General features: G+C 54.1%; 1 protein-coding gene across 9 annotated transcripts in view; it reads right to left on the bottom strand.

Moving 5' to 3' along the window:
- NCOR2 (nuclear receptor corepressor 2) overlaps positions 1 to 14,451 on the bottom strand; it is a 253,577-nt gene that overhangs the window by 104,823 nt on the left and 134,303 nt on the right. For all 9 annotated transcript variants that reach the window (XM_037375337.1, XM_037375342.1, XM_037375343.1 and 6 more), the window contains exons 7-8: positions 6,568 to 6,624; positions 634 to 686 (exon numbers count right to left, since the gene is read on the bottom strand). In XM_037375337.1, coding sequence (XP_037231234.1) covers positions 634 to 686; positions 6,568 to 6,624 — 110 coding nt within the window. The remainder of the gene's footprint in view (positions 1 to 633; positions 687 to 6,567; positions 6,625 to 14,451) is intronic.

Raw genomic sequence — 14,451 nt, 5'->3', positions numbered from 1 at the left:
TTATGTTTCCAACAATAATCACAATTATCGCTATTCTCATTATCTGTTCTATTTCTTCTATGTTCAGGAACTCACTGTAGTTATTAAATGCAGGTTGATGATTAAATCGTGTATCAAGGTGATAAGTCAAATTAGATGACTGCCAAGTCTCAGTAAGTATCTTTGAAATAACCAGTTGTTATTAGACATTCAAGAGGTGCTTCACAAAAATCTAATTGTAATTGCAACTTTTCATTTTACCTCATCTTTCTCACACACAAACACACACGCACGCATGCCAGCAGCTGATTTTGTACTTCAGGATGCATGAAACACAGCAGAAAGCACCCAAAGGTAAGTGCTCTCTGGGAAAATGCCAAGAGATCGGCCAGGACCCATGTCCACCCCTTCCCCCACCCTGAGAGAAATCAAACAGCACCTTCAGCATCGTCTGAAGCTGCAGCCACCAACTGCTGGGCTCCTGGAGCAGGTTTGGGCTTCAGGCACCTGGAGCAGCGAAGCATCAGCTCTAAAAGGATGCTCGTGATTCCTTGGCAGCTTTAATCGGGATCTGGGAGCAAGCTAGCATCCCCCCCCGCTCCAGCCTAATGCCCAACCTGACATTTAAAATAGCCTTTATTGCCACATACTTACATTTTAATGTTTTCATGGTACTGCCTGGTGTCTGAAGGCTGGTTGTATAATGGCTGAAATAAATAAGAAAAATGAAGGCATAAATGGTACAGTCTGACATTTAGAAGCTTAAACCCATCAGAAGTGCTCCCACCTGGATGCAGGTCCCTGTCCCCCCGAGCTGTGCCAGCCCAGGCACCAGGCCCCCTGCCCCCAGCCGTTCTGGAGGGTGCTGGCTCCCGGCAGCCCTGCTGGAGATATGGTGCATCCCGGCTCAGCCCGTGGGAAGGCAGGCAGCACTCGAGCGAGCACTCAAGCGAGCTGGCTCAGAACTCCGTTTGTGATGGAGTCCAGATAAACACAGCACGGCGGAGTACATGGTTGTTATTTACCACCTGAAAAACGCAGTGCGCTTTGGAACATATGACATGGGGGAGGCGAGGGGAAAGGGGGGCTTGGGGAGCGGGAAGAGACAGTCTGTGTGCTGCAAATTGTTATGTCTACGTGGCAAAAGCCTGCCTGAGCTCTGCCAGGGAGCCAAGTGCAGGCAACTGCAGGCAGGACAAGCGTTCACACCTGTGGCTTCCAGCAATGCCAGGGCTGGGATGGCCCCCTGCATGTTGCCGCAGTCTCCAGCATCCATGTGTAGAGGGATGCTCCTGGCCGTTCCTCTGGAGCAGCGCTGGGCTCCTGCAGGACAAGTGTTCTGCCCAGGGCTGCCCCTTCAGAGAGCCCAGTGACCACGGCTGTCCCCAACACCAGCTGCCAGCGCACCCATCACAGGGCTGCTCTGCCCCCCACAGCCCCAGCAGGGATGTGTCAGGGCCCTCCACGCAGAGTCAGGAGAGCTGGATCCATCCCTGGTCACCTTCAGCCAGTCACTGTCCCCACTACCTCTCCCTTCCCATCTGCAGGGTGATGTACCCCTGGGGAGCCTGCCAGGATGATACAGGATCCCACCTCTAGAAGGGAGAGACACCACAGAGACCATGCTCAATCCCACCTGTTGTGATTAACAGCTCAGGCCATGCTCCAGGAGCTGCCACTAGTTGTGTCCACACAAGCAGGCTGACAGGCTGCTCAGGATTAAGCCCTTCAACACTCTTCCAGTCATTGACTACGCCACACGTCCAAGACTGTGCTAATCAAAAGCTTGCCATGGCCCAACCATCACCAGCAACCACGCACGCAACGAGCACAGCTCCCTGTCCAACCACAGAAACGTCGCCCAAAATTTCAAGCAGCTCATCCACAAGCCTTCCCCAAACCAGCTGCCATCGAGCTAGCATCTGCAGCCAAACACGGGCAGGGGGACGAAGGCTGAAGGCAGCACCCTGGCCATGGATGGCTACATACCAACCAGCTCACCTTCCTGCTGCGGTCATATGGCTCAGGCTACGCTCAGGGTCCTCTCAATTTCATCTCAGATTAAACACAGGAAAAGAGAAAAACATCTACTGAACATCTGCTCAACCAAGCGAGCAGCTCTGGAGAGGACAGGACCTGCAGACACAGGGTTTCCCCTTCCCCAGTTTGAAGAAGGTGTTATTCTCACCTCCTCCACAGTATCGCCCCATCACCATCACAGGTTCTTGCCGCAGCAGCTTGTTTATCCACACAGCCAGCCTGTCTCTACTGCCCTGTAAAACCAGATGCTGCCTCCCCTCTCCCCTGCCACACACTGGGACAGCCACATCGCTCTGCACAGAAAGGGGCTGGGTGTAGCTCTCCCCGCTCTCTGCAGCCCACTGCCACTCCATCTGGGCACTAGCAGGTCCATCAGCTTCTTCTTCTGGCTGCCCTTGGACGTGTCCCTTGTCACTGGGAAAGCACAGGTAATCTCCACGTGGAAGAGGCATGCAGAGGAGCCCCAGGCAGACAAAGGTGGTGAGATGAACCCTCGTGCCCCAGGAAGGCTGCAGGGCTGCCAGCAGGATTCCAGCATCTGCTACCCTGTGAGGGGATGGCGGGCTGCTAGCCCACCAGGAGACACCCGCAAGGGCATCCACCCACCCCGTGCTGGCAGAGCCAGGGCAGACAAGAGGGACAAGCAGGTCCCCCAGAAGAAGACGTATTCTCAGCAGTGTCCCTTCCCCAGGGGTATTTCTGTCATGAATCCTCCTATATCTGCTGGTCCGACTCCAGGCTCGCAGCTGGCTGTGCACTTTGCACTTGGAAAGCTCAGAAGAACACAGACGTCCATCTCAGCACGTAGCTCAAGGGAGGCAGGTCTGCACCGTGGAGAGAAGAAATCAACCCATGGCTCTGGAGCGTCACGTCCACAGTCACCCTGGCAAAGCCCAACTGGAGGAACCGCTGGTGGCCTTGGCCAGTGACTTCCCCTTGGAAGACAACTGCAGAACTGGTAACACTGATAAATACAAGTGTCTCTCTTCCCTCTGTGCTCATAAAAATCAAAGCTAAGAAGCCAGCATGAGGCGAGGCACAGAGACCTTCCCCCTGGGAAACACAGAACGTTTTGGTTTGCGCCTGGGTCAGAAGATGCTTATGCACATACGGACATTGCGGATGCCCTGATGCCACTCAGCTCACCAAGGGCTGCCGATTCTTCTCTACTGCTACTCGTCCATGACATAAAAAGCCGCTTAAATTCTTCTCTAGCAAACCTAAGCATTAACAGGCAAGCACTGGAACACATCACTTTAGAAGAAACAGCCAAACATCCAGAAATCAGAAACTCCAGGACTCAAAGCCAAGATCCACATGACACCAGCATCTCAAAGAGTTTTCTGTCTGCACAACAGCCTCAGCACCGTAGCTCAGCCCACGCAGTGCAGCAAGACCAGGAGAGAAGTTCCACCTACCCCATAGAGAACATATCCTCACAGACTACATAGTTACAGCAACTTTACTCTCAACAGGGCAGGAATGGAGAAACAGCATCTTCCCTCAGAACCGTCCACAACCTGCACGGAATTACTGCTTCCTCAACGAGCAAGCAGAAGGAAAGCTGACAGGTCAGATGGGTAAGGTGACATCTTCAAAACATTCACAGTGCTTCTCCAGGGTAAGGGACATGTAATGCATGTCTCTGGGGGATGACATTTAAGAAAAACATAATTATAATTCAGAACTATTACTGCAAAAACCTTGGATTTACTGAAAGCTCTTTAAAAATAAAACAGGATGAAAGGTCTCAATGGCTTTCTGGCCACTGCAGCATTCAGACTATACATCTCAATGGCATTTCTCCCTGGGGAAAACATGGGGTCATTTTTAAAATGGTACCCGCTACATCGCAGGGATGAAATGAGCAGAGTCCTGGTTTACTGAGTCACAACCTCCTCCTGACCTGGAGGGCAGCACCTGCTTCCCAGGACCTGAATTGGATCCCTGCTTCCTGGGGACCCCTGGGCAGGAGGCGATTTCCACCACAGGGCCAGGTCCCCAGCCTGGCGGGGGGCAGCAGCCGCGACCATGCAGCACACCAGCACCCTCTGCATCAGCTGGGGGTGATGTGGGGGACAGGGAAGAGCTGCAGGGTCACCTGAAGCCCCAGCAGTGAGGATGGAGGAGCACCAGCAGAGAATCAGGAAAAGGGATCTGGGGACAGTTCTGCATGTTTAAAAACCCCAGAAGCATAAAAAAGAGGTTCCTCCAAACAGGATGAGCCATGAATGACACCTCCAAGCCAAAAAAAGTGCAGGGCCAGGCCTGGCAGGGTCAAAGCAGTAAGAAGCCAGGGACCAGCAACAAGCACTTGCTGCTTCCTTGAGATGCACAACCCAAGGACACCAGTTTCAGTGAAGAGCCCGAAAGCTCAGAGGGAGCTGTTTAAAAGACTGAAGTCAGGAATTCAAAGTTTCCTACTAGAGCTGGGCCATCTCCCAGCAGCTTCCTACTTGATGGGAAACACATCACACAGACCCAAACCCTCTGGGTAAATCCCTATTTATGCTACACTGGATCAACCCCAAAACCCCTCCTTCCACCTAACGCTAGGCAGCCTCAGCAAGCCCCTGGATGTGCTCAGGCAGTAAGATTTCTCTCTTTGCTCACACACAAACCCCTCGGAGCAACCTGCTGCCAGCAAGACAGAAAGCACAGCCCCACCGCAGCCCCCCTGCCCCACTAAGGCCAGCACAAGCAGGGGACGCAGCCTCCAGCTCCATCCTGCCAGCAGCACTCGAGGCCTCGCACCACCTCACTGCACTCGCAGCCGTGATTTGCCAGCACTGCCGTAACCTCCAAACCCTCTGCCATAACTAACCTATTTCTACCGTGACCTCTTGCCTCACACCATCAGCCCTGGCAATCTCCCCTGCCACAGAGCTGACATGCATCTGCCACCATCGCTGTTGCAAATGCAATAACCGGGGCTCTCTGAACAACCTGAAGCAAGATGCCAAGCAGAGCAGAGAGCAACACAAGACTGTGTTTCAGTGACAGTCAGTCACCACCGCTCCTTGCAGAGGTTTTGCACAGAATGAGCACCAGGCTGCTCAACCTCCCTGCAAGAGACTCCTGGGTTGCAGCAGCGCCAGGGCTGGTGCACGGCGTGCGAGACACGGTGGAGCAGGCGTGTGCATCGGGCAGAGCACGCAAGGCTACTCTCCTTCCTGGAGCTGCTTCCTTTCCAACTCAGAAGAAGACCTGACTATTCATCTTGTCTCTCAGAGGCCGCTGGCAGGCCCCGGGTGCTGTTTTGCCCCACACGGCGTGGGGGCTGGGCCATAGGAAGTGCCTCTCTCTGGGCAGGGTGATGAGGCAGTGCAAGGTGCGCACAGAGCCCAGCCAGGGGTTTGCAGGGGTCTCTCAGCAGAGGCTTCCCAAGCCCTCTCAGGAGCAAGGCAGGGTGACGAGGAAAGGCTTGCACTGGGCTCTGCTACAGCCCCCCCGTGCAGTGTCAGCAACAAAGCATCGACAAACAAAAAAAAGGGGGAAAAAGGAAGGGGGGGGGGGAAGGGGGGCAGGGGGGTGGCGGAATGCAACATCTTTTGGATGAGGAAGCACTAACCCCAGGCATCACCAGCCTTCAGAGACGAGAGCAAAGGATTTGACCCTGGTGACTCAAAGGAAAAATTGCGAGCGCTACCTCCCCAACCAAGGAAGTGGGCTCCGACACGCAGCAGCGAGCACCAGCTCCCTTGTGACCTCTCCCTTACACACCCGGGGAAGACAGCAATCAGCACCACCTCCACAAGGCAAGCCCAAATTACAGCTGCCAAGGACCGTGGGCTGTCCACTGCACCTCACGGCTGGTGCCAAACAAGAGATGCTCCATCAGACCGTGGCCGTCCCGCTCCCATCCTGCCAGCAGCATCGCTGCAGGTACACCTTTTAGACACCCTGGTCCGGGACTCAGCCCATCAGGCTGCTTTCAGCCACCCCTCCAGCAATCCCACCTGACTTACAGCTGGATTCTGCCAGCTGAGGGGGCAGGCCAAACCTGACTCTTTATTGTAAGTTGTTTTTCTCAGCTTCCCTGCGCACGAGTGAGAAACAGGCTGTGTGTGAGTCCCGATACCTGCAGGTCCTTGCAGCGGTGACTGCGCTGTGCTTAGATGGAGCACCCTCCAGCACCCACCTCCATTTGCAGCGAGTGGGACAGCGGTCCCAGCACCCATCCCTCCCCCCAGTACCACCAGCCTGGCTGGCCAGGCAGCAGTCCCAAAGCCCTGGTGCTGTGGCTGCCACCAGCCGATGAAACCACCAGCATCCCGAGCAGCGGCAGAGTGCGCCGGAGCCCCTGCCGCCCCCAGCTCCGCTGCAGCGGGTGAGGAAGGAGCCTAAGGGTTAAGGCTCTCCAAAGAGGGCTGCTGTGTGTGTTTGGGTGCTCAGCTCAGCCGCTGTGCTTCCTGCTTCGGTGCTGTGCCAGGGGAGGGCCCGGCCAGCAGCAGGGCTCCCTTCTGACAGCTCAGACACACACCGGGTGCTGTGCTGGCTCCAAACCTGGCCCCACTCCCCCTCCCCGCAGCCAGAGCAAACACTCACCAGCTCCACCTGGGGACCCAGTCCTTCCAGGATGCGGTGGGCAGCCTCTGCCTTCTTCTGCAGGGAGGAAAAGGGAGAGAGAGAAAACTTATTTCTGCCATCAGTTACAGCTGCAGCCCTCCACTCCAGCTCTGCCCTGGGTGAAACCCCCTTCCCAAACCTCCCCTGAGCCACACAAATCCCACCCCTCCCTGGACACGGGTGGAAAGGTTCAGCTCTGCCTCTGGACCCGCAGGCAAGCCCCATGGATGATGGGCTTTGGCACTTGAGTTATCATGACTTTAATGCATCCGAGGTCTGCCCAGGAAGCGACCCCAAATCCCCAGCCCCCCCGGGTACCAGGTGGGGGGATCGCACCCGCTACCTCCACACGGCCGCCGTGCCAGGAGGAGGGTGGGCAAGCCAGCACACACGCAGAGATGCCCTTTCTAGGATTCATCGCTTCATGAGCATGTGATGGTTAGATGTGAGCTGCCCTCAGCTCCTCATCTCTTGCTTCCCTCCCCTCCCCGCTGCAGAGAAGCCCTTTGCTGCCCCCCCACCCCCAGCCAAGCTACCTAGTGCTTATTAGAGGGGAAAAAAACACCCAGGAACACGTGTCAGGGGCTGTGCAGTGGTTACTAATTAAACAGGCCTGAAAAAAAGACATGGGTTGGCTGCAGCAGGCATGTAAATAAAAGATGACATTTTCAGTAAACAGCACTTCCTCGCAAAACCCCGGCTTTTCGGTGGGGGTTACTGACAGTCAGATAAATCCAGATCGCTGCACGCTGCCGACGAGCCACGGGGCTCAGCTGATAAAACCAAATACCTGACAGTGAGGGGGGCAAGGAGATGGAGGTATTTGTTCAATAAAATAGGTAGGTTTAGATACTGGGGGGGGGGGGGGGGGGCGGGGGGTAGAAAACCCACAGTTGCCTGAAATAGGAGTGAAGGAGCAGTGGGCTGAGCTTCCCCAGGATTTAAATATTTAAATGGAGGAAGGGGGCGGGGGGGTAGTGGGGAGAAGAAAACCCTTAAACCCCTTTTTTAAAAACACATTAAACAGTTTTAACCTGAACATTCAACATTTTAACCCAATAAACACTAGAGCCTAATGGAGCTGCAGGGTGGGAGCTAGGGGAGCCTTGGGCTCCCCAGAAGAGCCAGGAGGGCTCTGGAAAACCCTGGGCGAAGACCCCCCGAGGCAGGGAAGGGATTTCAGCTTTGGGGGTCTGGCTCACACTGCTTTCCAGCAGCGAGCAACTCTCACCTTCACACCGGCTCACGGCAGGATGTTTCCCAGGGTCTCAGCGCAGGGGATGTCTCACCAAAAGCCAGCAAATCGCCCTGCCCGGCTTTCCCCCCCCCCATCCACCCCACTAGGATGTTTCCAAAAGCTTCCCTTAACCCCCTGCTGCCAGCTGGTCATCAGAAGTGCCAATGCAGCCAGTAGGTGTGAAAGTTCCTGGCGGGGGCTTTGCAGACCCACGCACAGCCCCATCTGCAAGTGCGCACTTTTGCACAGTTGGCCTCAGGCGCAGCTGCATGAGTCACCCTGCCCGCAGGACGCTCAGCACCCCAACTCAGCACCCCAGCCCTGCTGCAAAACCCACGCCAGCTGCCTTGCCGCAACAAGGCGACCAGGACACGTTTCCAGCTCCTCTACTCTACGCTTGGGAGGATGCAAAGCTTCTTGGCAATTTAGAAGTGATTTCAAGGATGCTAGGAGAGACGTAACCGTGATGCGTGCCTGCTCTGGCACCATCCCCACACGTATGCACGGTGCACACAGCAGCCCCACTATTAATGCATTCCTGCATGCTCATCTGCAGCGCTCCTGCACAGTGGAGCAGTGTTCAGAGATGTCGTGATCACTGCCTGGACCTCACAGAGAAGGACACAGACACACACAAGCAGAGCAGCTAGTGAACCTGTTACAGAGCCCGAAACGCAGGTGGAGCCCATCCCTGGGGAGCTGCTCTGCCCCTCTGGCCGCTCCCAAGTCCCTGCTCCATCCCAGGAGACCCATGGGTGGGGAGGTGCCCCCCACACCCATGTCTCTCTGCAGCCCTCAGGGATGTGCAGACGGGGCAGCCACCCAGAGCCTTGCTCCAGCATTACCCCTGTGTCACCCAGTGCATGCCATGCTTCTGTCCAGTGCCGGACTGGCGGCAAGATGCTTCCAGGGAGCACTGGGAAAGCACAGTCATCCAGGTGACGGAGACGGGTCTTTGGAGAGCAAGTGCATCCTGGAGCAAAGGCTGGAAGATGCTGGGAAACAGCTGCAACAGAAGGAAGCGCCTGCCCTGGCTTGGGCTCCAGGGAAAGGGGCCACGTGTTTACAGACCGCAAAGACGTTTTCCACACTGCAATGAACTGCTCCCAACTCTTCTCCCATGCCAGACTGCTGCTGATGTGAGTGTGCCTCATGCACCCCAGCGAGGACAGGGATTGTCACTGCGACTCCTCACGTTCTCATTAGCACTTGGCAAACCATCCTTCTACCAGCTCTGGAGGTGACAGCTGTAGGGGACCATGCGGCCAGCAAACCTCCACAGAAAACCAGCTTTATGTCAAGGTACCACATTAAGCATCCTCCATGGCTACTTGATGCATAAAGGAACGAAAGGACCATCCCCACCTGACCCACAGGGGAAACAAAGTGATCCCCGGCACCAGGACCTATCTGCAAACCACAGCATGCACAAAGCTTCACACACACCCTGAATAGTAACAGACACGTGTCTACCCGGCTCCTAAAATATCACATCTGCTACAGAACGCGGGCCTCTTCCCCGCCAGATCCCTCCCCTGAAGGGGGATTTCCCACCAGGATCATGACGACGGAGCCCCCAGCCAATGCAGCACCCAGCTCTGCTGTCCCCAAGGATTCTTCAGCTGATGATGGGGAAATCAAATGCCAGCCAGCACAGCCCAGGGGAGGAACCCAAGGGATGCACAGCCTGGCCCAGCTCCCCCCAAAGCATTACACATTTTCCTGCTGTGCATCGGACTCCATCAACAGGGACTTGCCCCATCGAAATATTCATTGCACCACGGAGAACTCCCAGCCAGCGCTTCAGGTTTTGGTCCCCACGAGCTGCAAAATCTACTGACCTTGGAGAACATCAGCACCCTGGCATTCAGAAGTCTTTAAATAATTAAAGCCAGGGGGTAAGATTTTCAGTGAGGGTGTCATTAAAACTGCTGCAAAACACTCTGTGTCCACTGCCAAGAGGGTGATTTTGGCCAGCCACCCTCCTGCCCACTGGCAAGGGGAAAGTATCAGCTTACCTGAATTTTTTGTGGTGCATACCCGGGACAAAAAAAAAATTTTAAAAAATCAGCAAGCCGATTAATTGTGGGTAGAAGATTGCAGCCCCAGCTTGAGGCAGCCAGTCTCACCGAAGGCTTGCTCTCCTGGGGACCAATGCTGGTGAAAGATGCTCTGGCAGCAGCGGATGGCACAGCCAGGGACCGATGTCACTGCAGGCCCTTGTGTACAATGCAATTAACTTTGTGAAAAAGCCAAGTATGTTCAGCTGCTGCATTTGCCATGTTTAGACACCTTAATGAGGCAACCCAGAGGCAAATCACCACAGGCAGAACATGTGGTGAATCAAGAAGAATGACATAATTTGTCTTGCATTAACCAACTGTAATATACACGTCTCCAGAACGGAAGATCAGGAGGGAAAGCTATTCTGAGCACGTCATAGCTTTGTACGTACACAAAGAAATACCTCTGTCTTTAAAGCTGGCCAATTAACACTGACACCCACTGTAATTGCTGATGCTCCTTGCTGCATTTATCAGATCATAGCAGAACCGTAATGAGCTGCCTGAAAGGCCACGCAGACAGAGGTGAGAGCTGTCGGCAGAATTGGGAAGGTCATATTACATCCAGCAGAAGGTTCTCACTGTGCTGGGGCCCATCCTGAAGGACACACAGATCCAGAGACACGCTCCCACCTAGGGAACCAGCTAGCCAGAAGCTCAGCTGGAGAATTTAGGCAAATGTCCAACTGTTCAGGCGCAAGTGCAGCCCCCAGCTTCCCCCACCACCACAGGACCTTTGCTGAAAACCACCAGCAGCCCGTTAAATCCTTTTCTTTCCAAAGGCACATCCACCTAGGACTTGATTCCAATATTGATTTTGTTAGGAGTACATTTAGTGATTGACCCTGCGAGAAGGAAACCAGAGAGTTCATCCTACATCTGCTGAATAACCCTGCCCATGCCTGCAATCTCTTTCATTTAACAGAAGTAAATATATTGGGAAGCAAAATTACTCATTACTTCTGGTGAGCCATATGAAGATCCCCACTCGTTTTATATTCCCTCTGGAGCTCCACAGCAAGCAGCTAATGACCCCTTTTCCCGATTCGGTACAGAGCCCTGAAATACTCCTGCAGCACCGGGAGCAGCGGCGTTCGTGGAGGGACTGAGTTTTGCTCCCATTTACATCAGAGTCACTTTGCTCCGGTGGAGCAGCTCTGGGTTTGGAACAGCTCCGGGTTTGGAGCAGCATGAGCACACCACGGCGCTTCCGAGGGCAGCGTGAAGCACATTTAAGCATGACCCAGCTGAAGAGCAAAGCCCATGGTATACGAGCCCTGCATGTGCATTCTCACAGGGATCAAGGTGTCTCAAGAAGCACAGCTGAACCATGAGCCCCGATGCGTCGCACTGTGGACCTCACAGATGCCAAAGGAGACCTGCAGATGTGGCAGGCAGGAACATCTGTCCCTAAAGAACAGCCCCCTCCCCCGGCAGGGGCATGGGCAGGGACATGGGCAGGCAGACCGTGCTATTACCCCATCTCATGCTCCTCCAAAAGACTTGGAGCTAAAGATATCTTCGCCAACAACAAACACCTCCCTGTAGACTATGAAAATCTCCATTCTCGCCTAAAAAGCACTTGGCTTCCAAAGTAAACTCCAGCCCCTTGTTTTTCCTTTGAAGAAACTTAAAATAGGCTTGGGAGGGGGAAGCGGGCAGGAGAACAATTTCCCGGCCACGTGAGCTCCCGCGGGGATGACGAGCCGACCCCGCAAGGCAGCCGAGCATCCGAAACCAGGGAAGGGAGTGTCTGGGATTTTGCATAGGCTCTTAAAGCGAAGTTTAAAAATGGAAAAGGAGGAAACACAAGAGTTATTTTGAGAAAGCGGATCTGAAATTAGGAGGCGGCATTTTCTTGGACCGGCTCCAGCCATGGCTCCATGCAGCACAAAGCTGCTGCAGCTGAACCGTGCTCCCGGGGTTATTTATAGCAGCCCATAGGCAGCAGCGCTGGGGAGTGGAAGGGTTGGTGTTTGGGACCAGGCATGTCCTGCACGGAGATAAGCAGAGCTCTCCGAGAGGCAGGAGAGCTGTGTGCAGGGCGGCGCTGGCAAAAAACCCTGTCCCGGCAGCACAATGTCCTGGGGACAGGCAGAGATGCAGTAGTGGCGCAGCAAAGAGGCAGGCTGGAGCTGGATTTTGTTGAAAACAAAATGCAAGGAGAAGCGTGGCTGAAGTCAGCCAAAATCATGGAAACACCTTTCTACATGAAGCAGAAAGCAAACAGTCTGGGGGGATTTAAAAGCTCAACGCCGAGATCTGCTGGGACCAAACCACAACCTGGCAGTGCTGGTTTCCTGGGGAAAGGTTTTCATTCCTACGACCACAGGTACTAATTTTTTCCCCTGTAAACCTCCGCATCCTCTCTCCGAGCGCCAAACCAGCCCAGCAATGTGCCGCCCTCCCCACAAAGCAGGTGGGATGAGCCCCCGCACCGTGGGAAGGGAAGACACCGCTCCCCCCCTCCCCATCTCCCACAGCCAGCAGGGATGGGCCACCACCAGTGCTCTCAGCCCAACCTGGGAACCCAAGGATACGTCTCCTCCCCAGCTTCTCCTTGAAGCCAAACGTCCCTGAGCATCAGGGGACATCGGTCAGCCTCAGTGGCACGTGCCAGGCTCCCCTCTGCCAGCCCAGGGGCTGATGCTCTCCAAGGGTGCCCATGCGGGTGCCCCGCACAGCCCCCTGCCTCCCTGAGCTTGGCCAGAGCCATGCCCTTGCTACGCCAGCGGTGACAGAGCCAGCTCAGGCCAGCAGATGTGTGCAGCGGTCGTTACAAATGACTAACCACAAATAGCAAGAAAACTGAGGAAACGAGTCACATTGGATCCACGTGTCAACACCGGTCCCTGCCTATCCTGTGCGGAGCGTGACAAGCCGACTCATTTTGGTGGCTTGCCAGTCTCCGGCTTTGGCTAGCCATTGCCAGCCGGTTTCTGTGGTCACTCACACTCCATCCCTGGCCGAGGGATGAACCCCCGGCTGGAGCTGGATTTCCACTCGCACACAGACCCAGCATCACGTGCTGCTGTCTGCGAGGTTGCGATGCTGTTCAGAGGCGTGTTAAGGTTAAAGCAAGGTGCTAACAAGGCTCTGCCATTGCAAACCGTGGCTGAACGTTTTGCCATCGCAAACCTGCTGAAAACATTGGCATTGCACAGGCAGCTTTCAAGAATCAGTCGTGGCACTGGAGCAGTTACGGGAAAGCTCTGGTCACTCAAGCCCAGGAGCCAGAGCTGTGCCACGGGGTCTGCCCTCCACCCTCAGACAGACTGGGGTTGTCTGCACTTCTTGCCTTTATTTCCAGGACCTGAAAACACAGGACAAGGCATTATTTGGTCTGCGTTAGTTGTGGACAAAGCACCTATGTCAATGAACCTGCTGGGAACTCCAGATCCTGAAGCAGATGTTAAAAATAGACACCAGGACCATTAAAAAAAAACAACCAAAAAACCCCACTTTCCTTAAAATCCAAGAGAAAATGAAAGGATTCTCAATGACTCCAGGCTAAATGTTTCAATTTATCTTTTTGGAAACCTTGTTAACATGCAGAAGTGTTAAAGTCATCTAAACTCTGACCTTTCCAGTTTTCTCCAGACCACTCGAAAGCCCATTTTGCATCACCAAGCCAAGATGAGGCAACCCCGGAATAAAAGTTATTAGAAACAAAAGCAAAACAAACGAGGCCTTTTCAGTAGCTAAATACAAAATGCCCCCCCCCAACACACACTACCACAGAAATGATAAATTCTAAAAAACCCTGCAGATTTAATGCTCGAAAGCGGTTTCACTGATAAGGTTTTATTTACTGCACTAGCTCCGTGCTGACGATGCAGGCCTGATTCTTCCCTTTCTAATGTAAATCAGGAGTTCATAGAAAATCAGAGTTATACAGACATAAAACCCCCATGGGATCTGAGTCACACTCAGTGCCTTTGAGTAGTTAACGGCTAGATTATACTTTGCAATACTAAAAGTGTTCATTTATTTATTCTCTTATTTATGGATGGGGCATTAATGCTTTATGAAGGTATTTGAGGAGGGTAAACGGATAGCTGGGAACACGCTCCGCACAGACACAACAGCAGGTGGGGGTGGGAAAAGTTCAAAACAATCCTTTGAATTCCAATTTTACAGCATAATGCTGAATTTATAGATAGATAGCTGTGCCCTTTTGAAGGAACAAGCACAGAGACAGAAAACGAATTAAAATTTAATCTTATTGATTTCCACCAACTCAATCCCCAGAGCGAGGCAGACACCGCTGCCTGCTTCCCCTGCCTGCGCTGCATCAAACGCAGTTTTTCGGAGGGCTGACAGCAGAGCAGGGATGGGCTTGCGTGGCCGCTGGCACCCGCAGTGTGCCAGAGGTAATGTGGGGAGACCCATCCCAGCCCTCGCCACGCTGCGGTGGGTCGCAGCACGTGGCGTCCCCTCCCTGGCACAGCAGCAGAGGGCAAAGGCACACTGTGTCCTGATGCGACCTCTCCCTCGCCAATAAATGAGCTCAATGTTTTAGAGGAAAGCTGACGCGCGCTTGTTTGCAGGGATGGGTCTGAC

This window comes from Falco rusticolus, chromosome 1 (assembly GCF_015220075.1).
Source record: "Falco rusticolus isolate bFalRus1 chromosome 1, bFalRus1.pri, whole genome shotgun sequence".
NCBI lineage: Eukaryota > Metazoa > Chordata > Aves > Falconiformes > Falconidae > Falco > Falco rusticolus.
This window is presented reverse-complemented; position numbering and strand designations above follow the sequence as displayed.